Genomic DNA, 21,477 nt, shown 5'->3' on the forward strand with positions numbered 1-21,477 from the left:
GCAAGCCCAGTAGGGTGAGGAACGCTTTAGCCTCTGAGCCAATGGTCTGCAACCTCTGGTTTCAGGGAACCAGGTGTTCTTCTTGACCTTTGCTGAGGTTTCCTCAGTTTCCCTGGGTCAAGGGCCAGTGACCAGGTGGGGGAGGTGAATGTGCCAAGTGAGGAGGTATCAGAAACATCTTGTTGGGAAGCATGCTGTATTCGCTTTCTGCTGCTATGCAAACAAATTACCATTAACTACAGTTTCATCCTGATTTCCTGGGTCAGGGGCGTGTCAGGGCCTGACAAGGCTTCCTGCTCTGGCTCTCACTGGGCTGGAACCAGGTACTGGCCATGGCTGCACTCTCTCCTGAGGCTCGTTCTCTTCCAAGGCACTGGCTGCTGATGGAACGTGTATGATGAGAACCCTGCTTTTCTCCCTCTGTCCTTCCCTTCCTCCCTATTTTGAGACAGGGTCTTGGTAAGTTGCTGCTGCTGGCCTTGAACTCATGGTCCTCCTATCACAGCCTCCAGAGCTGCAAGGATTACAGGTGTGTACCACTGAGCCTAGCATCTTCCTAGGTATTGACTGGGGACCTCTCAGGTCCTAGAGGTTACCCTCTCGGTTTTGCCAAGGATGCATGATCTCACACTACGGCAGCCCCTTCCTCAGCCCGCTGGGGACTCCTCCATGATTCAACCCCACCATAAAATTACTATCCCACCACATCCACAGCTCCAGCCACACTCAAGGGAGGCTTTCTCTAGGTGTGTGCAACTGGGGTCACCTCAGCATAAGTCATGGACTGACAAACTTAGCCTGTAAAGGAGCAGTTGGTAAACTTTCTCAGCTGGGTGACCATATTGGATCTTACGGAAGTCATTCAATGCTGCCATGAATTGGCTGTGTTCCAGTAAAAATTTAAGGACATCGAAATAAGAATTCCATGTAATTTTCATGTCATGAAACACTATTCATTCTTCAATGTTTCTCAAACATTTACATTATATAAAAACCATTATTATTGGCTGTGGGCTGGATTTGACCTGAGAGGCTCCTAAGTGTCCATGGATTGAATGCAGACAATCTAAAACCTACCCCATATTGAGACCACAGATTACCCACCCCTTTTAACCTATCTGGATTTCTTCAGTGAGAATAATTCACATTCCCCAGTTTGCTGGGAAACAGAATACAGAAGGCAAAAGGGCGTACCTTGGCTCCTTCCATTTCTCCCATCCTGAAAGCTAAAAAGTAAGACCAAGACCAAAGCATTTAAGGATCCTTTTCAGACAGTATAACTTGTTGAGAGGAAGAGACAGGCAGCTTCCCCAAGGTCTACCTCCCGAAGAGTGAGAAAGTTGTCCTGCAGGATGGATTCTGCCAGCAAACCAACTTCTGTGGTTGGGAAGGAGGGTGATGGAGACACACGACTTCCCTGTCAGGCACACTGTGTGGACTGAGGCAAGACTGGGGTTCTGGTGGACACCAGAGCTGACCCTCTGCGGGCTGCACAGGCCTGTCGACTAACTCATCTACAGTTGGCAGCCAGACGAGGACGAGCAGGGAGTCTGTAGGCGAGATTAACAGACTAGACAAGCAAGAGAGTGGGCCACAAGAACATGCTAAGACATCCATACTTTAAGTATTATCAAGACCATATCAACTAATTTGGAAATCCTTGGTTGACTCATCTGTATCCCAAGACATAAAAAATACAATTTTTTTTTTGTTGTTGTTACTAGGGATTAAACCTAGGAATGCTTTGCCACTGAGCTATGCCCCCAGTCCTTTTTGGTTTTTTGAGCCAGGGAATTGAATTGCTAAGTTGCTGAGGCTAGCCTCAAACTTGTGATCCTCCTTCCTTGGTTCCCCAACTAGCTGGGATGACAGACATGTGCAACCATGCCTGGCTTCTTCTACATTTTAAAAATCCAACTATAGACATATGTAATTGTTAGTTTGATAGGAAAAAAAAAAGACAATAACTGTAATCTATGGGATGGAATAAACAAGAGGACTTCTGGTGGTAAGAGATGCAAATGATTTTAAAAAGCCTCCCTCTTGACTGAATTGTTTTTCTCATTTTAAACTCACAGAGTTGTCCTTTGCAATGTTACAAATCATTAAGGATCGGTTCTCTATGTTGCTCTAACAGTAAGGAGACAAGAATTTTTACGACTATGATGTTAGCATCTTCCTCCAGATTTCTGAGGCTTTGTCATCCCACTGTGAGCGCTTCCTAGAAAGCTCTCAGCCCTCCTACCACCTGTGGTCCAGAGGAAGTGGAAAAGCCAAAACAACTGCTGCCATGGCTACATGGGCCTCACCTCATTTTTTCTTTTAGTTAAAAAAAAAGAAAAAAAAAAAAAGAAAGAAAAAGAGCTGGGCACAGTGGCACACGCCTGTAATCCCAGCTGCTCAGGAGGCTGAGGCAGGAGGATTGGGAGTTCAAAGCCAGCCTCAGTAAAAAGTGAGGCACTACGCAAATCAGTGAGACCCTATCTCTAAATAAAATACAAAATAGGGCTGGAGATATGGCTCAGTGGCCGAGTGCCCCCAAATTCAATTCTCATACCAAAAAAAAAAAAAAAAAGAGGAAAATAAAGATCTCACATGCAGGAATTCTTTCTCCAGAATAGTTTAATCGGTTTGGATACTGTCTGTCAACACTTGATTATTTTCCCTCTATTTTGACACACAAATCCATTCATTCAGACTCTTCTTCTCCCCATATCTCATATATTGTGATATTATTGTGTGGATCTGTAGGCATCTCTGAGCTTTGCAGCTTGATGTTACCACCAGTTGCCATGGTGACTTTGAGATTCCGAACCTTGGACACAAACTTCACAAGGTCCATCTCAAGTTGGGTTAAGGTATGGAATGCATAGTCTTTGCTGGGGGAAGTATTTTGATGTTTCTTTAGTGGAGAGCGAAACTGGCAGCCTCGGAGGCCAGTAGAAGTCTGCTCCTGTCAAGAAAGATATCTGGCGTGAATAATTCCATTGATTTTCTCGGCTTTGACAGTTGGGCTCATCTAAGAGAACAGGTCCCTTGTACTGCTCTAGTCTAGGCTATGGCAAATTGGCCACCTCTGGCCCACAACCTGTTTTTATAAAGTTTTATTGAAACACAGCTGTGCTCATTCTTTTGCATATTATTCATGACTAAATTGAGTAGTTACACAGAGACTATAAGACCCCCAAAACTGAAATGCTTTACCTCCTGGCCCATCTCTCCTGGCTCCAGCTTTAGACAGTCTGGATAGAGTATCATGAAGTGCTGGGAGTGTCCAGGAGAGAACAAGCCATATTTCTCTGCTACTCTCCTTCAACTGGAGAGCTGTTGGGGACCAGAGCTTACTTGACATCTTTATAACTTTAGAACAGGCTTCTATTTAATTTACTTGGGATAATAACATTTCCACCAAGTTCCAAAATTTGTAATAAATTGAACATGGCAAAATTGTAAAAATCAGGAGAAAGTTAAGTCTGGCTTTGTGAATAATTTTTTTACCTGAAAAATACTGTAATTTCCTGAATCTATCCTTAATTTGAAAAAATTCACAGGAAAAATCATGAGCCATTAAACAGGTTATCAACTGTTCTGTCCCAATCTCTGTGGCTCTGGGGACCACTGTCTTCACTAAGAATGTCAGGAAGCAAATTTGCAAAATTTCCCAGGATCCGAGGCAGTTCCTCCCCATTCAAGTTCTAGATAGCTCAGCTGTCCTGACCCTACGGACTACAAGGCCTGATTCTGTCGCCGTTTCTGAGATGGAATCTGTGGAGCTGTTCTTACCTTATTCTTCTCACTATCTCCTCGAAACTTCAGTATTACATACAGCAAAACAACAAAAATAAGCCAGAGCCATTTGCTCCCAAGCCAGCCTTGGGTGTGCTCTGGTAGATTCTGTCTAATTCGGAAGTGCCCTCCGCAAGGCACCTTCCCCTGGGGTTCTTTGGCTTTGTCTCTCAGAGAAGAGAACATAAAGGCGTAGCCGCAGGAGAGGCACAGAGGCAAGAACAGGAACCATCTCAGCGTCCGCATGGTGAGCAGAGGTGGTGGAGGAAGCTGCTCATGGTGGGTCTGTCTGCCCTGGCAACTGGGAGACTGGGGACCTAGTGCTGGCCGCTGGTGATGTCACAGAGGGCCTGAGCCAGGGCAGCCTTGGCCATTGTGATGCCTTGAGGCTGGGGACAAGGAGGCTCACAGTGGTAGCTGGAGAAGGACCTCAAGAAACTGGGGGGAGGGGAGGATTTCCAGTGAGAGGGCATGATGGGAAGTCACCTCCTTGCCAGAACATTCTTTCTGACTCTGGTGTTCAATGGGAGGGGCCATCATCATCCTGCTTTCATTTATTTGATTCTGACACTGTGGTGAACAGAGACACTGTGTTCCCATAGAGCTTGGAGTCCAGCGGGAAAGATGTTTGTCCACAGGCTGCACAAGGGGCCACCGATGCATTTCATCTGTGGCCATTGTTCCAGAAATAAAGATTGGCCAGCATTTAAGTGGTAGAAGCAGCTTCACTTAAAAACACCAAGTTTCAGGCTTCCTTTGAATATGGATGCTCTGGCCTCATGGGGCCTTGTTCTCACGGGCCCACTCTCTGCTCTGGCAGGGCAGGAACTGACCCTGCTGGTGTTCTCTCCTCAGTCCTCACCAGTGTCCCTGTTGCTTCATACGACTGACTGACCTGCCCAGGGGGAATTCAGAGTATGACCTGGTAAAATTTTGACAAGAACAGAGAACTGTTAAGAGAACAGAAGGGGTACTTAATGCAATTATTCAGGAAGACTTTCTCGAAGATGTGGGTAGAGCTCAAGAGACGCTGCTGAGGAGCTGGCTGGGTACATGGGGAGGGGCTGACATTTGGCCTGTGTGAAGGCCCCAGCGTAAGGACACAGCCCGGAATAAACCAAACCTCCCTGACCAGTGTTTGAAACCACAAGTTTTAAAAAATGAATGAACAAGAAGGCTGGTCAGGGGGGCACAAGGCTTGTACTTGTTCCCCTGGTCACCTATGTCACAATCATGCTAAGGAAGGACCTAGTTCACAGGCTGACTCCCAAACAGTGACTTCCTACTGAATACCAAGTCATTGGGGTTCCACTGGGCACCCTCCTGTGCTGCTGACTGCTTTGTACACTGAGGACAACACAGAGGTCCCAAAGCCTCACCTGTAAAACCCAAGGGGAAAACAGCAGTGTCACATGCTGCACCGATTCTCCACGTGCACTGCTGTCAGCTGGAGTGGTGTGGTCTCCTGCAGAGACTGTGTGTGCAAGAGGTGGAGAAGTGCAGGTCCCAGGGCTGCAGGAAAACAGGCCTCATGCTGCAGGCAATCTGACTGCTGCGGCTTGTGAATGTCCATCTGAGAAGCTGGCCCCAATGCTCCTAGCCTTGGGCCATGGAGTGTGCTGTGACCTGTCTGAAGGCTCAGCCTTGGCATGACACCATCCTACCCCACTGACCCCCGTCAGTGTACTAAGGCTCCTGTTGGGAGCAGCTGCAGCTGCTGAGGACAGCTGCTGAGTACTCCGGGGGTGCTGTGTCTGCACAGGGCCTGAACCGTGCCAAGCATGCCAACAACACTGAGACCTTGGTAGTGATCAAGTGAGACTGCCTTTGGGGCCAGTGGATTTCATTTACACCAACGACCCCTCACAACAGAGCTGCTCTGTTCCTGATTTTCATTACTTACAAATCTTCATGGGAATTTGATGATAGGAATCCCCCAAACCCTTTTTTTCTACAATGTGTTTACAAGCTTGGTGCTTTTCCATAGCACAGGACCAAGAAAAAGCACGAAGCTCTGGGAAGGTCCCTCTGGGTCAAGAGGTGATGACAGGTTTGTGAGGCTGAGTGAGATTCGACTTTACATCTGGGAAGTAAAGGCTGTCCTGAAGAACCCCTCGCCCCCAGCCCCTCGCCACTGCACTGGCAAGGTGGCTTGGGCCCCAGTGGGTGGAGGAGCAGCCTCTGGTCCAGAAGCCAAAACCTGACAAGTCCTTGTCTGGGAAAGTTTCCAGCCTCTGCTGATTGTTCCTGTGGCAAGGACTCATCAGAGGCAGCGTGGTAAGTGACCTGGTCAAGTGCACTGAGCACTGCTGTCCAGGTGTGGTACCCACAGAGTGGTGGTGATGGTGATGGTCACTGTGTCCCCTTCCAGGAGCTGAGACATCCACCCAGTGCTCCGCTGTTCAGGTGAGCCCGAGATCAACACCAGCTACTGGACTTCACCTTAGTTACTGCCTTGCTCACCTGCCTTGGTACAAGCTGGTGTTACACTGGACACTATGGAAGTGGCACAGAATGCAGACAGCCTGCACCCCCTCACTCCCTTCATAAGAAGTGCAAAGGGAGCTGCCCTTGCTCTACACAGGCACACACTCTCAGGCCTCGGGGTAGTGATGCCTTTGCTAAACACCCAGGGCTGGAAAGGAATCCTCAAAGTCCCTCCACACACACACCTACGGACACCTCCTGGGCAAGTGGGGAAGGCAGGCCACGTAGCCCCCACACTGGCTAGAAGGCCACAGGCTGGAAGCTTTGAGATGCTCAAGGTTTGAGTAGAGGACACTGGGACTAGGTCACTGGGACTGGGAAAAACTGGACATAGTCAAAAGCTGGACACAATGCCAAATACAACGGATAGGTTAAGGCCAACTTAGGAAAATTAAAAAGGCCATCAAAATAAAAAATACCTCATGATGGCAAAAGCTGTTAATGAGTAGAATTTGACTAAAAGGACGATCAAGTTTTCTTTTTTTAAAGAGAGAGTGAGAGAGGAGAGAGAGAGAGAGAGAATTTTTAATATTTATTTTTTAGTTCTCGGCGGACACAACATCTTTGTTTGTATGTGGTGCTGAGGATCGAACCCGGGCCGCACGCATGCCAGGCGAGCGTGCTACCGCTTGAGCCACATCCCCAGCCCCTCAAGTTTTCTTTATAAGTTAAAATAGAGAAGAATAAATTGTGATGAAAAATAATTTAACCAAATATAATTTTTTTTTCTTTTGGTATCAGCGATTGAATTCAGGGGCATTTGACCACTAAGCCGCATCCCCAGCCCTATTTTATATTTTATTTAGAGACAGGATCGCATTGAGGTGCTTAGCACTTCACTGTTACTGAGACTGGCTATGAACTTGTGATCCTGTCTCAGACTCCAGAGCCGCTGGGATTGCAGGTGTGCACCAACACACTCAGCTAAAAGTAACTAATTTTTATGAGAATAATTAAAACAAAACCCTGAAAGATAGTTTAACTGAGGTGTATATAATACTGATCGAGGAAATAAAATGGCCAATTCATGTTTATTCCAGAAAAGTTCACAATAAAAATTCCCTTTCCCTTTAGTTGCTGGAAAATGATGTAATCCTGATTAAAATGCTTCTCTGGTAACAGTGTAAATATGCTCCTTGGGGCCAAGTCCTCCCATCACTGTGGGGCAGATAAGGGCACAGCTCGGGGCGGAGGCTCTGGGCCCCATTCCCAGCGCTGCAGATACAGTAGAACAAAGAGAACCTTGGGGCCTTCCTGGTGTCGAGGACCCACAGACGACACTGAGCTCAGGAACTTGGACACTGCACTGACAGCCTCGTGGGAGTGGAGTATGCTGATGTGTGATATCGACACAGCACAGAAGGGTGGGATACACCTTCTCACCTTCTGCTGAGGGCGAGGACAGTGGAATTCCTGGGACCCCAATGCCTCACAAAAACACTAGGGGAAGGGAGAGCAGCAAGAAAGCACAGACCAGGGAGAGCAAAGGCAGGCGTGCTTTATTCTGCACCAAAGCTTTCGGAACTCAACTAATCTCTGCTAGGTCCAAAATGATGAGAGAAGACTCTCCTAATGCCAGATAGCAGGGCCCCAGCTTCTTCCAGGGCTGGAGTGAGGAATGGTTTCCTTCAAAGGCTCCTGCTGCCAGACTGTGTTTAAATTCACCTAAGGCTGTTTCACTTGCTTACTTAATTGACTGTCAGCAGCAAAACAATAAAATTTTAGTCAAAATAAGTAGCCACGCACAAGCCATTATTGCAAGCTTACAAAGCCTGGCAGTAGAAAGGGCCACACCCACTGCAGGCAGAGGCAGGTGTGAATGCGGGCTGGGGAGAGGCTGCCAGACACTCTGCAAGCCCCCGTCCCTCCCTAGGACCCTCACAGCAAGAGCGACCACAGTCTTGAAGGTTGGTGAGGACAACTTTATGACACCATCTAAACCGAGTACACTAGAGACAACACAGTCCCCAGGACCACACAGAGGAGCCTAGGCTGGGGAAGAAGCCTGAGCTGGGCTTCAGAAGCAGTAGGACGTGTGGGTGACCCAGTGTGCCGACTCCTCCTTAGAGCGTTTGGCAGAGCTGTGAGTTGTGAAAAGGGACTTGTAGGTTTCGGATTCTTCACTGTCGGCGATGGATCTCTTCACGGCCCCACAGGGAGGCTTCCCGGCTTTCCCATTAGTTGCTGGAAAAACGAAAAGCCAAAACCTTTCATACTGGGACTACAGGTCACTCCAACATGGCATTCCCACAAGGGCACAAGTCAGCTGCTTCTCCCTGGATACTTTCCTGCTGCTTTCTGGGAGGAATGCTGAAATATATACCCTTTATGTTTTGTGGTGATGGGGATCAAACCCAGGGCCTCAAGTGTTGGGGCAAGCACTCTACATGGAAACACATCCCCGCTGCCACCTCCTAAAAACCACAGCTCCCAGCACATAAGATCCTGGTAACAGCACCCTGTTGTGCCTCATGCTCTGCTCCCGCCCATGAATGGCAAGGATAGACTGGTCTTCAGAAGGTGAATGCTGCATGGCGGGGAGGACACAAAAGTACTAGATGGAAACTGGAGAGGTCTGTCCTAGGCCAGGCTACTACCCCACATCAAAGCCAGGATGGGAAATGCTGACCTCTGTGCATTTACACAACACAGTTAAATTAGGCCTTCTTCTATCTGATCAGTCTGTGCTTTCCTTCTAGTAAAATAAATGCTATTCTCTGGAGTTGAAGACAGGAGCTCCAAGAGAAGCTGACTCTGGCCAACAAGCAGGTGGAGAGAAAAGACTCTTGAGTGTTGTGTGGATCCCATAAAGATTCCCACTACAGAGAGCAGACACCTCCCGTCAGTGCCCATGCTTTTCCACATGACAGTCTCCACGTAGGTCTGAGTCCAGTTCTGGGCAGCACCATGTGCTCACTGAGCAGGAAAGCACAATTTCCTTTTCCGGGCCCTTTAATCTCGACAGGGCTCCCGGTCAGAGGTATGCTGACAATTCACAGTTCCCCTCAGAAGCTCAATGAACTATTGACAGACACAACTTGGGAAATGCTTCAGTTTTCTCCTGTGCCCAGTCCAATAAAGTGAACATGCCCTTGGAGTTCCTAGCTCTCCATGAGCTCGGGCTCAGCTCATCTCAGCAGGACTCACCTGTACTTCTGGGTGCTGAGACGGCTTTCTTCTCTCTAGTATCAGGACCCAGTTCCTCAGGCTTGCCTGTCTTCACCCTTGATGGCCCTGGGCATTCTGTAAAATTTAAAAAACAGAGGAAGTAAGACCAAAGCAAACCAAAGCACGAACTTATTTGGGACATGGCCCTGCAGTTTTATTTTACTAAAATATCCCCTCTTCTAGCATCTTACCTTCACTGACTTCTGGTTTGGAAACAGACTCTGCCGCCTTGGGCTTCTTTGTTTTCTGTAAGAAGAAAGAAGTTGCTGGAGGACCTTCCCAGGTTCAGTGCACTGCCGCAGTGGTGTGGGGCTCACCATCACGGGCTGGTGCACAGTATGAGGCACTCCCGAGACCAACCACATAAACTCTAACCCTCAGGTCTTCACAGGCATCTGCAGTGGTGCACTGGAGCTTCACAGACACGTCTACCTGCACAGCCCTTGTTCAATTTCATATTTACATTCCAAAAATTACATTCTCAAAAATTTTAAATGAAGATGACAGATTTCAGCTATAAGAGGCAATGTTAACAGTGACTACTATATACAAAAGAGCAGTTAAGCTAGTAACACAAAACTACAGGCAGCTCTGTGAGGTCTAGCCAGCAAAGTGGGTGCTAAATTCCTCACATTCCCTCATTTCCAAAGTTGTCAAGCTGCTATGGTATTTTTTCATCTGGCTTTAAGACCTAGAGGCTTATGCTAAACATTTTAGCAAATTATCCTAAACTCTGGATTACTGTTGTTAGTTTTAGGCACTAGAAGTTTGTTACTCACTATAGTTACTTTGGTCATTAACAAAAGAAATGAACAAATCACTCTAAAATTACACAGCTGTGTTCACAGTGATGCAACTGCAGAAATGATAAACACGACTATGTCCAATTTACTTTAAAATGTTATTTTCCCAAGTATCCAAAAGGTGGCGCTAAAGACACACCCAACCTATTTATTTCAGAAGGCCTCTCTATCAGATAGCAAACACTGAAGAAAGACTTCTCAATGGCCCTGAACCTGTAACATGCATGTAATATGACTTAGAAGATTGAACAGAACACAAACCCCTGCTCACTTCACACATTCAATGCATGTATGCCTATCTGTGAAGGCTGACAGTCCTTCAAAACACCAGAGACAACTGTAAACTGTACAGCTGAGTTATTTGAAAAGCAATAAGGAGGTATAGAATAAATATTGTGTCCTGTTTCCAGGTGCAAGTTTATTTGGGAAATATTTTGTATCCTGGTAGCAGTATCTAAGGATTCACAGGAGCTCCAGTGAGTATTTTGCAGAGAGGGGCATGTCAATTCCACCGGGCTTTGAGCAACTTGGCAGGAAGCCTGTGACAGAAACTCAAATAAAACAATCAAAGACTATATGAAAATCTCTAGTAGCTTCCTTTAAAATAAAAATTTCCCTTAAAAAAAAACTGATCAAAGGCAGCAATGAAGAACAGGCAGATCCCTTTTGATAAGTGTTCTTTGTTGCCTCAGACTTTTCTTTCTTTTTGGTCTTATGATAATAAATCAGAGTAATTTAGACCACTTAGAATTCTCTCTCTCTCTCTCTCTCTCTCACACACACACACACACACACACACACACACACACTTGATTTTTAACCTTAACACTGCACTTAAATGACAAAGCACTCTCTCAGTATTTCTCTGGAGTGCTATATTAATATTATAAAACAGCTCCAGACTGTTCTATTAGCATTTGATTATAAAGTTTGAGCACAATTCTTTGTCCTATAGAATCACTTAGCTGGTCCCTAAGAGTGATAAAATGATCAAAGAAGGAAGTGCCAGTGGATCTGGATCTTTATAAATTCCAGGTCCATGTTAAGAATAATAATGTGCCCAACTTTACCAGCTTTTTTGAGCTTAACAACCCTGAATTATATCATTCCAGGATGAGAGGCTCCTGTTTTGTCTTCTGAGACCAAACAAACACAAAAAGCAAAAAATGAGTCTCTGAAAATTCTTTCCTAATCCCATTACTCTCATCTACTGATCGATGCAGGTGCACTTAAAGTTGGTTCTTGTCGCCATATGTCTTCAGGATACGGACACTGATTTTCTAATACTTTCAGCATCTTCTGCCTTAGTTCTCATCACATAAAGTTTGCTCCTATGTTTACCCTGAGCCTAACTTTTCCATAAAGAACAAAAAACTTACCACTCACAAAAGCCCTGCAATACACAACTGACATCTGTAAATAACAAATCATAAAGTGTACAGCTGGACTCAGTGGAGGGCACACACGCTGGATGATCTCTTGACTGACAAACTGCTGAGCTTGCTCATTATGGTCTATCATTAAGAAATACTCCTACTGCTTCTGGAATGTGGTTCCGAACCTGAGACTACGAAGCAAGGCCCCACCACTGCACATCCACCAGGACTGTCATCACCAGTGCTGTGTCCATGGGCTCTCTATGGAGAGTAGAAGCCCCACTCACAGTTCCCCCAGGGAGGGCTCAGGAAGGTGTGGGAGATGGCTCAAGCTTCAGGAAGACTACTTAGCTCCTTGCTACTCCTTGGTCCTGGAGGACTACATCCAGTGGCCTGGGTGGGGAAGACATAACAGGCTCCCAAGGTCCCCCAAGCCTGTTGAAACTTGGCCTGCAGGGAACTCCTATTCCCATTCAAATCTGGGAGGCAGGGGACCTTCAGATTTTCTGGGTTGACAATGACGTTTCATTCTTCCTTTCTTTTTTTTTTTTTAAAAGAATACTTTGGTTTATTGCATGATTTTACTTACTGTTTTTGCTTTCCTAAGGCATGAGCAGTTCTTGGTTCTTTGGTAATAATAAATTGCAGAGTTCAGTAACCCTCTACCCCATTTGACAAAACTGCTATAGCTCATCAGGGAAGTCGGCTTGGTTTCATCACGTGGGCCATTCCTGACTGAATTTTATTTTATTTTTTGGGTTATGAACTCCCATTTTTACCCCGTATACAGATTGCAGAATCACTTTGGTTACACATCCATTGATTTACATATTGCCATACTAGTGTCTGTTGTATTCTGCTGCCTTTCCTATCCTCTACTATCCCCCCTCCCCTCCCCTCCCCTCCCCTCTTCTCTCTCTACCCTCCTACTGTAATTTATTTCTCCCCCTTGTATTTTTTTCCCTTTCCCCTCACTTCCTCTTGTATGTAATTTTGTATACCCCTGAGGGTCTCCTTCCATTTCCATGCAATTTCCTTTTTCTCTCCCTTTCCCTCCCACCTCTCATCCCTGTTTAATGTTAATCTTCTTCTCATGCTCTTCGACCCTACTCTGTTCTTAGTTATTCTCCTTATATCAAAGAAGACATTTGGCATTTGTTTTTTAGGGATTGGCTAGCTTCACTTAGCATAATCTGCTCTAATGCCATCCATTTCCCTGCAAATTCTATGATTTTGTCATTTTTTAATGCAGAGTAATACTCCATTGTATATAAATGCCACATTTTTTTTTATCCATTCGTCTATTGAAGGGCATCTAGGTTGGTTCCACAGTCTTGCTATTGTGAATTGTGCTGCTATGAACATCGATGTAGCAGTGTCCCTGTAGTATGCTCTTTTTAGGTCTTTAGGGAATAGACCGAGAAGGGGAATAGTTGGGTCAAATGGTGGTTCCATTCCTAGCTTTCCAAGAAATCTCCATACTGCTTTCCAAATTGGCCGCACCAATTTGCAGTCCCACCAGCAATGTACAAGTGTACCCTTTTCCCCACATCCTCGCCAGCACTTGTTGTTGTTTGGCTTCCTAATGGCTGCCAATCTTACTGGAGTGAGATGGTATCTTAGGGTGGTTTTGATTTGCATTTCTCTGACTGCTAGAGATGGTGAGCATTTTTTCATGTACTTGTTGATTGATTGTATGTCCTCCTCTGAGAAGTGTCTGTTCAGGTCCTTGGCCCATTTGTTGATTGGGTTATTTGTTATCTTATTGTTTAATTTTTTGAGTTCTTTGTATACTCTGGACAATGCTAAGCAGAAAGTGTGAATCAGGTGGTATAGCGATACCATACTTCAAACTATACTACAGAGCAATAGTAACAAAAACAGCATGATACTGGTACCAAAACAGGTGGGTGGGCCAATGGTACAGAATAGAGGACACAGAAACCAATCCACAAAACTACAACTATCTTATATTTGATAAAGGGGCTAAAAGCATGCAATGGAGGAAGGATAGCATCTTCAACAAATGGTGCTGGGAAAACTGGAAATCCATATGCAACAAAATGAAACTGAATCCCTTTCTCTCGCCATGCACAAAAGTTAACTCAAAATGGATCAAGGAGCTTGATATCAAATCAGAGACACGGCGTCTGATAGAAGAAAAAGTTGGCTACTGTGGGGTTGGGCTCCAAATTCCTCAAGAGGACACCCATAGCACAAGAGTTAATAACTAGAATCAACAAATGAGACTTACTCAAACTAAAAAGTTTTTTCTCAGCAAAAGAAACAATAAGAGAGGTAAATAGGGAGCCTACATCCTGGGAACAAATCTTTACTCCTTTATTTTTCAAGTTATAAGATTTTTAAATCAATTGACTGTGATAGCAACTGCAGTCACTGCCCTTCTCCAAGGGCTCATGAGGGCTACACTCTCTTGTAAGCATTTATAGACATGATTGCTGACCCTTCTATCCTCCTGACAACCCCATGTCAGGTGCAGTTTTTGTCACCACCCCTACTTCACTGATGATTGAAGCTGAGCATGGACAAACAGAAGCACTGTGGTTGGGCCGCGACTGGACAGCTTCTAGAGCCCAAGCCCTCCAGGGCTGTAAGAATCGCCTCTAACCACACACCCCGCCTAGCAGCCGTGGAAAGGCAGCCAGAAGTTTGCAATGGACTCTGGCATGGAGAAGAAGGCAGGGCAGACCCTTGAAGGACTGACTTCTACCTGAGACTCTCAGAAAGGGAGGAAGGAAGCCAAGCCTGTTTCACTACCTTCTCCATCTTCGCTCGCAGTCTTCTCTCCTCCATCCTTTTCTTCAGCATTTCCACATCCTCCTTGGTGCCATTGAGCACAATGACATCATCCTCCTGGAAAGCAGCCCCACACTGGGGAGGGAGAGAGAGAAGACAGAGTTGGTCACAGAAGGGAAGTCACTCTCAGCCCCAAGCGTCAGCTTCCAGCCTTTGCAAGGCTCCTATCATGACTCTGCCTGCATCTCAGCTTCCCCAGATTTCGGGTCAAAGCCCTGGTCTAGAAGATCTGGTGCCCCAAAGAGAGGGCTGCCCCAAAAAGGCCTACCCACAAGGCCTCTGGGATCTGGATTCTGGGAGGGCTACTGCCAATTCATAACTGGTAAGGTGACACATGGTGCCAGCCTTTCTATAAAATGTGGTTTACCCTGAACATTTGCTTTCCTTCTGGGAGTCTAGACGTTTGGTACATGCTAGGCAGAGGGTACGTAATCAGGCCACAGAAAAACCCCTGGGTTACTGGGCTCTCTAGCAGGCTTCCCAGGGAGATATGTCACCCGAATGCTGCTGCATGGCACTGCTGAGGCAGTTGGCTCTGTGAGACTCTTCCAGGCAGGGAGCGAGCACAAGGAAGCTTCACATGAACTCTTCCAGACTCCACCACCTGTCTCGTCCCTTAACATCCCACCATGTATCCTTACTGCATTACTGCACTAGGTCTTAGCTGAGTGACCACTATATGCTAACTCCTGTCAGTCATTCTAGAAAATTCCAAGTATAGGGATGCTCTTAGGGACCTCAGATATACACTGGCAGAACAGAACCGTGAGCAGAATCTAGACCACCTGACAGTGCCCTGTTGTGTCCACCCTCAGTTCTGTGGTGAGTGAGCCACCTCCCAGGTCATGTGTGAGCATTCTGTGAGCACTGCTGCCTCCCCTGCCTCTGCACCTGCAAGGTCCCGGTACTCTGCCTCTGTCTGTTCCATGCACTAATCAGATCTGAAGCCTTGGTCTGTACAAACTGTCTACACTGCTGTTCTCACTGCAGTGGCCCAGCACTGAACACGCAGCCCGACACACTTGGGACCTTGTACACTGGGGCTGGGGCAGGAAAAAGAAGAAATCATGAGAACAAAAGGGGAGGCTCTGCCACCCATATTTGGAATTGAGGTTTCTGACTGATCTGCCCAGATAAGGTTACTCTTCCACCTCCCTCGGCCTCAGTTTCTCAGCTGTAAAAAGGAATGGTTTAGCCCAAAGGCAGTGCTCCCCAACTGGAGGAAGTTCTGCTCCTCAGGGATGCTCAGTACTGTCTGGAGATATTTCTGGAGGTTTCATCTGGGGTGCAGGTGCTACTGGCATCTTTTGGGTAAAGGGCTGGGACACTGGTAAACATCCTACTATACAAAGGACAGTCCTCACCACTGAGGCACCTAGTCCAAAATGCCACTCATGCTGAAGCTGAGAAACTCTGGGCTAGGGTCTAAATACCTAAATGCAACAGACATTTTTAAAAAAATAGGAATTTATAGGAAAACTTGTTCATCACTAGGGTAAGAAATGTCACCTAGAGCAAGAAAAAGGCAGAAGCTATAAAGGTTAACAACTTTTATTATATAAAAATGTCAGTCTGGGGCTGGGGTTGTAGCTCAGTGGTAGAGCGCTTGCCTAGCATTTGTTGAGGCCCTAGATTTGATCCTCAACACAACATAAGAAAAGTAAATAAGATAAAGGTACTATATCGATCTACAACTACAAGAAATATTTTTTTATAAAATTACAACTTAAATGACAAAGTCACAATACACGAAATAAAATATAAGTCAAAAGCTAAGAGAAAATACTTGCAGCAGATACGACATTCAAAGGATAAATTTACAGAACACAATCATGTTTACATAAGAACCCTTTATAAAATCCTCCTGGACAGCATCCTCTAAAAAAAGGCAACTACACAGAAAAGCTCTGAACAGCCAAGCCATGGCCGCTGAGCACATTTTCTTGTGACCCTGCCACTCTCAACTCTGAAACTAGAGGTTGGTGGCAGTGTCCCGCTGGGATGTTCACACTGTTTTCTGTGTCCTTATCTGCACAAGCACACTCTGGATCTAGCATGTCACCAGATGAGCTGATAAGAAACTGGCATCTGAACAAGACGGAACACTTTTTAACCCTCAAAGAGACCTGCCATCTGACAGCACGGGCAACCCTGGAGGGCAGTGTGCCAAGAGAAATAAGCCAGACAAACAGAGAACCACCGCATGACCTCACTGACATGAGGGACCTAAAAGCTGAGGACACAGGAACATGGTAGAACAATGGCTACCAGGTGTAGTGGGGGGTAGGGGTATGCTGGTAAAAGGACAAACGGGCAGTGATATAGGATGGCAGGTCTAGAGAGCTAGTGTAGCCTGAGGACCAGTTGTCAATGTCATGTTGTACACTGGAAGCTGCTCAGATGCCACAACTCTTATCCTCTCCACACAGATAATTAAGTAAGAAGCTGGAAATGTTCACTTGCTTGACCACTGTAATCATCTCACCACGGACATGTAGTCATCATCTCACACATACATCGAAACATCTTTTTGTACACTTTACACATGTATAATAAAAAAAATAAGCCTCATTTTGAAAGCACAGCTTTCTCAGTATTAACTGAAGCAGTACACCCTAGGCTGAGTCTTGCTATCCCCTGATGCTTGAGAAATGACTGGTACAGTGAGGGTTCCAGTCACTCATTACATTACAAAACTATCTGCTTTTACTGCAATGGGAAGTGTACCGTAAAAAAAGTTTATAGTTTTATTTTACTTATTTCGCCCTGTAAGAGAGCTGGACACCATGCTAAATTAGACATGGTCTCAACCCTCAATGGAAGCGGGGTGGGATCTCCTAAAAATACCGAGTGAAAGAGAAGTGAGCTCACTCTTCCCACCCACCCTATCTAGAAACACGAACTGTTCTTCCTTATCTTACTCTGTAGCTTTCCAACTTGTAGAACATTCTGGGTCTTTAATGTTTTTCCATCTCTGTGATTTTTTTACAGGGTAGGGGGGCAAAAATCATGTTTCACTTCTTAATTCCAGGTATTGTGACTAGGACACAGAATGCTGAGTAAGCTCTGGAGAAGGCGGCTTGGCCAGCATTTACATTTCCTATCAAACATGCCTTTCTAAAAAAGATAAAAACATAATTTAACAAAGTTCACATAAAGTGCACAGGTCAATAGCATCTGGAGTTATTTACAGTTGTGCAACCATCACATAATCTAATTTTAGAATACTTTAACACATCCATCAGCACTCATGGTCTCCGCCCTACTTCAGTCATAGGCAGCCACTAATCCACTTTGTCTCTACGGATTTGTTTCTCCTGGACATTTCATATGAATGGATCACACAGTATATGAGTCTTTGTTCTGTGTGTGAACGGCTGCATTCATCAAGTACAATGTTTTCCAGGGTCTTCTATGTTGTAGCAAGTATCAGAACTACATTTCTTTATATTCCGCCCACTAAATTTAACAGCTAGCAGACATCCGAGTTGCTCCCACTTTGGCTCTTATGAATAATACTACTGAGAACATTCACGTGCAAGTCTACATGTAAACATACATTTTCACCTCTGTTGGGAAACCCCTGGGAGTAGAATCACTGGGTCATATGTGGACTTCTTGCTCAATCCTGGAGGAAGTGCCTCTCCTCCAAAGACAAACTGCCAAAGCTGCTGATCATTTTACATGCTCCTGAGCAATGCACAGGGATTCCCTTTCCCAACATCCTTACCAACACTGCTTACTGTCAATTATAACATCCTAAATGGTGTGAATGCGTTTTTTTGTTTGGTTTGGTTTTGGGGTACTGGGGATTAACCACTGAGCCACATCCCCAGCCTTTTTTATTTTGGGACAAGGTCTCATCAAATTGGATAGGGCCTCACTAAATCACTGAGGCTGGCTTTGAACTTGTGGTCTTCCTGCCTCAGCCTTCTGAGCTGCGGGGATTAAAGGTGTGCACCACCATATCTGGCCTCGCTCATTGTTTTTTAATCTGCATTTCACCTAAAACCAGTGATGCTGAGTATCTTTTCATAAGCTTACTGGCCAGTTATATCTTCTTCAGAGAAATGTCTTATTTAAATCCTTTGCCAATTTCTTAATTGTGTCATTTGTTTCTTTAATGTTGAGTTGTTCTCTATATATTCTGGGTGAGTTCTGTCTTAGTCCATTTGGACTACTATAACAAAATCATTTACACTGGGTAATTCATAAACACAGAAATTTCTTGCTTACAGTTCTAGAGGCTGGAAAGTCCAAGATCAGGCAAAAGCAGATTCGGCATCTATAGGTGAGGGCCCATTCCTCATGAATGGAGCCTCACATGGCTACAGGGGAAGCAGCTCTGCCAGGCCTCTTTTATAAGGGTCTTAACCCATGTGGGAGGGCTTCATCACCTCCAAAAATCTGGCCTCTTAGTACTCTTGCACTGGAGATTAGACTTCAGCATATGAACTGGGTGTGTGTGGGGGTACAAGTGTTCAGGCCACAGCAGGTCCCTAATCAGATACAACATTTACAAATGCTCTTTCCCTTCCTGTGGGCTGTCCTCTCACTTTCTGGTTGATGTTCTTTGAAGCATAAAAGTTTTAGATGTGGAATAACTGAGGTTACCAATTTTCTCTTTTACCACTATGCTTTTGGTCTTGTACTTAATAAATCATTGCCCAACCCAAGATCATGAAAATCTGCTCCTGTGTTTTCCCTAAGAGGTCAATCATTTAGCTCAGATGTTTAGACCTGTGATCCTCTTTGATTCTATCTTAATGGCTGACATAAAGGGGAGTCACATGTGAGCATCCAGTTACTCATGCACCATTTACTGAAAAGATTACTCTTCCTTCCCTTGAGTTGTCTTGGCCCCTTAGTAGAAAATCAATTAACCATAAATGTGAAAGTTAATTTCTGGGCCAATTTTATTCCACTGATTTATCCATTGAGTGGATAAGCCAACAAAATTTTTCCTGATATCTCTAAAGAGCCATTTGATAATATTATAATCATAGATATTAAAAACATTTTACCAAGTAAAGCCTATTACTAACCAAAATGTCCAGTTACTCCATCAGCCAGTATCTTTGAAAAAAATCCAGGCAGGCACCTTATCATCAAGAGGAAAGGTATTTCTGTGCTATCTGTAGGCGAGTGAACAGTGCCTCCAGCAGGCCTCCTTGTGCCCATCATAGGAGACATGCTAAGTCCATGACCTCCTTTCTAGAAAGCAATCTCCACCCAGAGAGATGTGGAGGCACTCTTAAAGTTGTCAAAGATTTGGTTAGCACCTCTCAACACATAGAAGACAGCAATCAATGTTTGCTGGCCCTCTTCTGCTTTAACTTAGCTGAATTATTCATTGTGGTTCTTATGCTTAAAAGTGATTATTTTATGCCAACATCAGCTCCTTTTCTAGAGTCTGTCTGAAAAGTTTTTCATGACTGAAGATACTTTCCCTTGACCCAGAAATCCCTAAGGCTGGTGCCACAGAGAAACTATTTGAGTAATTTAAGGAGATCCCAACTAGATGTTTGATTGGGACGCTTCTGAAGATAAGTGGCTTGTGTTCAGGTGCTCCAGGAGGCCAGGCCCAGGGAGGAGGACCCCTGGGAAGTCCCGGGCTAGGGGAGATTCAGATAAGAGAGTTCCTTGGGGGAGGAACATGTCTTTTCCTTGGAGAAGGAATGAAAATGAATCACAGAGATGGAATCAGGTGGAAGAGAAGGCCCAGTGGGGCCTGGAGTTGCAGCTCTGACGTCAGCAACCCTCCTGAGGGCAGAGTCAAAAGGGGAGAGGAGGCAGGTGACCATCCAGCTAGTGTCTCCCTGCCTCCCCTCCAGGATACCTGCTGTAGTTTCTTTGTGGAGTCTTGCTGCTCCTCTTTCCTATGGTGTTGAGGGTCAACAGACTCTCTCCTCTGGAAATGACTGATTATATGCTGTGGACCCTATTCTGCATATAACTTGACCCTGAGTTACTGTATTTTCAAAGCTGAATAAGCCATTCACAATAAAAAGTCAGAAATCATTCACATAAAAACTAAGCTATCTTGTTTGTTCTCTCAAAAATTCAAAAGATCCATTAACACTCAGAGACCTTGGTTGCTTGGATTTGAGTAGGAACATTCCCTTGGGACTGTGTACATAACTCTCTCCATTGCTCCAGGACCTATCACTTATCCTGATTTCATGCCTGAACTTGGGAATTCAAGTGCAGTGGCTTATCCCCAAAAGGCAAGTGAGACAAGGGCAGGGAGCAGGTTTTCACCCACCATGCCAGGGGTGGGGCTCTTCTCTAGAGTGCCCCTTTGCCTTCAGTCTAGAAAGAGGGTAGGGGCTGCTGCAATGGTGCAGTTGGTCCAAAAGGACTGTCCTTTTCCCTATGACTTATATTATCCTACTAAAACGGTTTCAACTATTGCTGAAATTGTAAGTTCATTTAAAATCTTTGGTTCCTTTTATTACTGTGACTTAGATGCGCCTGAATTGAGGGAAATGATTAAACATGTGAGGCAAGCACTCTACCCCTGAGCTATCTCCTGGCTCTTAACACATGCTAAGAGAGGAATGACAATGTACAAAATGCTTATCACACATCAAAGAAAAATCAGACTAGTAACTTTCATTTATATGCTCCAGATATTAATTTTTTAAAGTTCTTTTAAAAATCCAGTTTGAAAGTGCCAAGAGGAACGAGTTGTAGACTTAGGAGTATCAGGCTAATATACCTATGTATCTACATCACTTAAGCAAATGGAACAGTGGTTTCCCAATCTTCATGCTTACGAACATTATTTGTAACAAGGAGCTGATTGCATGTGTCTGACCTAAGGATTTCACTCCTGTGACAGTTATTCTCTGATTCAGAACCTTGTTTGTTCCCACACAGGACTTCATGGCATGCAGTAAGTGGATGATGCCTGCAAGCCTCTGCATTCTGGAAAACAGTGTCTTTTCTCCATTATGCGGCAAGCTCCATTTGGGAGCCATTTTATCTTTTTGCTAAATGAAAGAATGAGAATAGTCTAAAGAAATATTTCAGTCCAG

General features: G+C 45.1%; 2 protein-coding genes across 2 annotated transcripts in view; both read right to left on the minus strand.

The window, feature by feature from the left end:
* Positions 1-2,604: 2,604 nt before the first annotated feature.
* On the minus strand, positions 2,605-5,159 carry Fam209a (family with sequence similarity 209 member A). Its single transcript, XM_005341387.5, has 2 exons — positions 3,784-5,159; positions 2,605-2,953 (listed from the first exon to the last, which is right to left on the minus strand). The coding sequence occupies exons 1-2, from the start codon at positions 4,030-4,032 to the stop codon at positions 2,690-2,692; spliced, it is 513 nt and encodes a 170-aa protein (XP_005341444.1). The 5' UTR covers positions 4,033-5,159; the 3' UTR covers positions 2,605-2,689.
* Positions 5,160-7,755: 2,596 nt separating this feature from the next.
* Positions 7,756-21,477, minus strand: part of Rtf2 (replication termination factor 2) — a 44,800-nt gene continuing 31,078 nt past the window's right edge. The window contains exons 6-9 of the mRNA XM_005341386.5: positions 14,399-14,512; positions 9,633-9,687; positions 9,421-9,516; positions 7,756-8,457 (exon numbers count right to left, since the gene is read on the minus strand). Coding sequence (XP_005341443.2) covers positions 8,291-8,457; positions 9,421-9,516; positions 9,633-9,687; positions 14,399-14,512 — 432 coding nt within the window. The 3' untranslated portion in view covers positions 7,756-8,290. The remainder of the gene's footprint in view (positions 8,458-9,420; positions 9,517-9,632; positions 9,688-14,398; positions 14,513-21,477) is intronic.

The sequence above is a fragment of the Ictidomys tridecemlineatus genome, chromosome 5 (genome assembly GCF_052094955.1).
Source record: "Ictidomys tridecemlineatus isolate mIctTri1 chromosome 5, mIctTri1.hap1, whole genome shotgun sequence".
In the NCBI taxonomy this organism is placed as follows: domain Eukaryota; kingdom Metazoa; phylum Chordata; class Mammalia; order Rodentia; family Sciuridae; genus Ictidomys; species Ictidomys tridecemlineatus.

What these genes read in the sequence shown, in the direction of transcription:
- Fam209a (XM_005341387.5), bottom strand. Translation starts at nt 4,032, where the DNA reads ATGCGGACGCTGAGATGGTTCCTGTTCTTGCCTCTGTGCCTCTCCTGC. An exon ending in GAGATAGTGAGAAGAATAAG is followed by an intron (nt 2,954 to 3,783) that starts GTAAGAACAGCT and finishes CTTTCTTGACAG; the next exon opens with GAGCAGACTTCTACTGGCCT.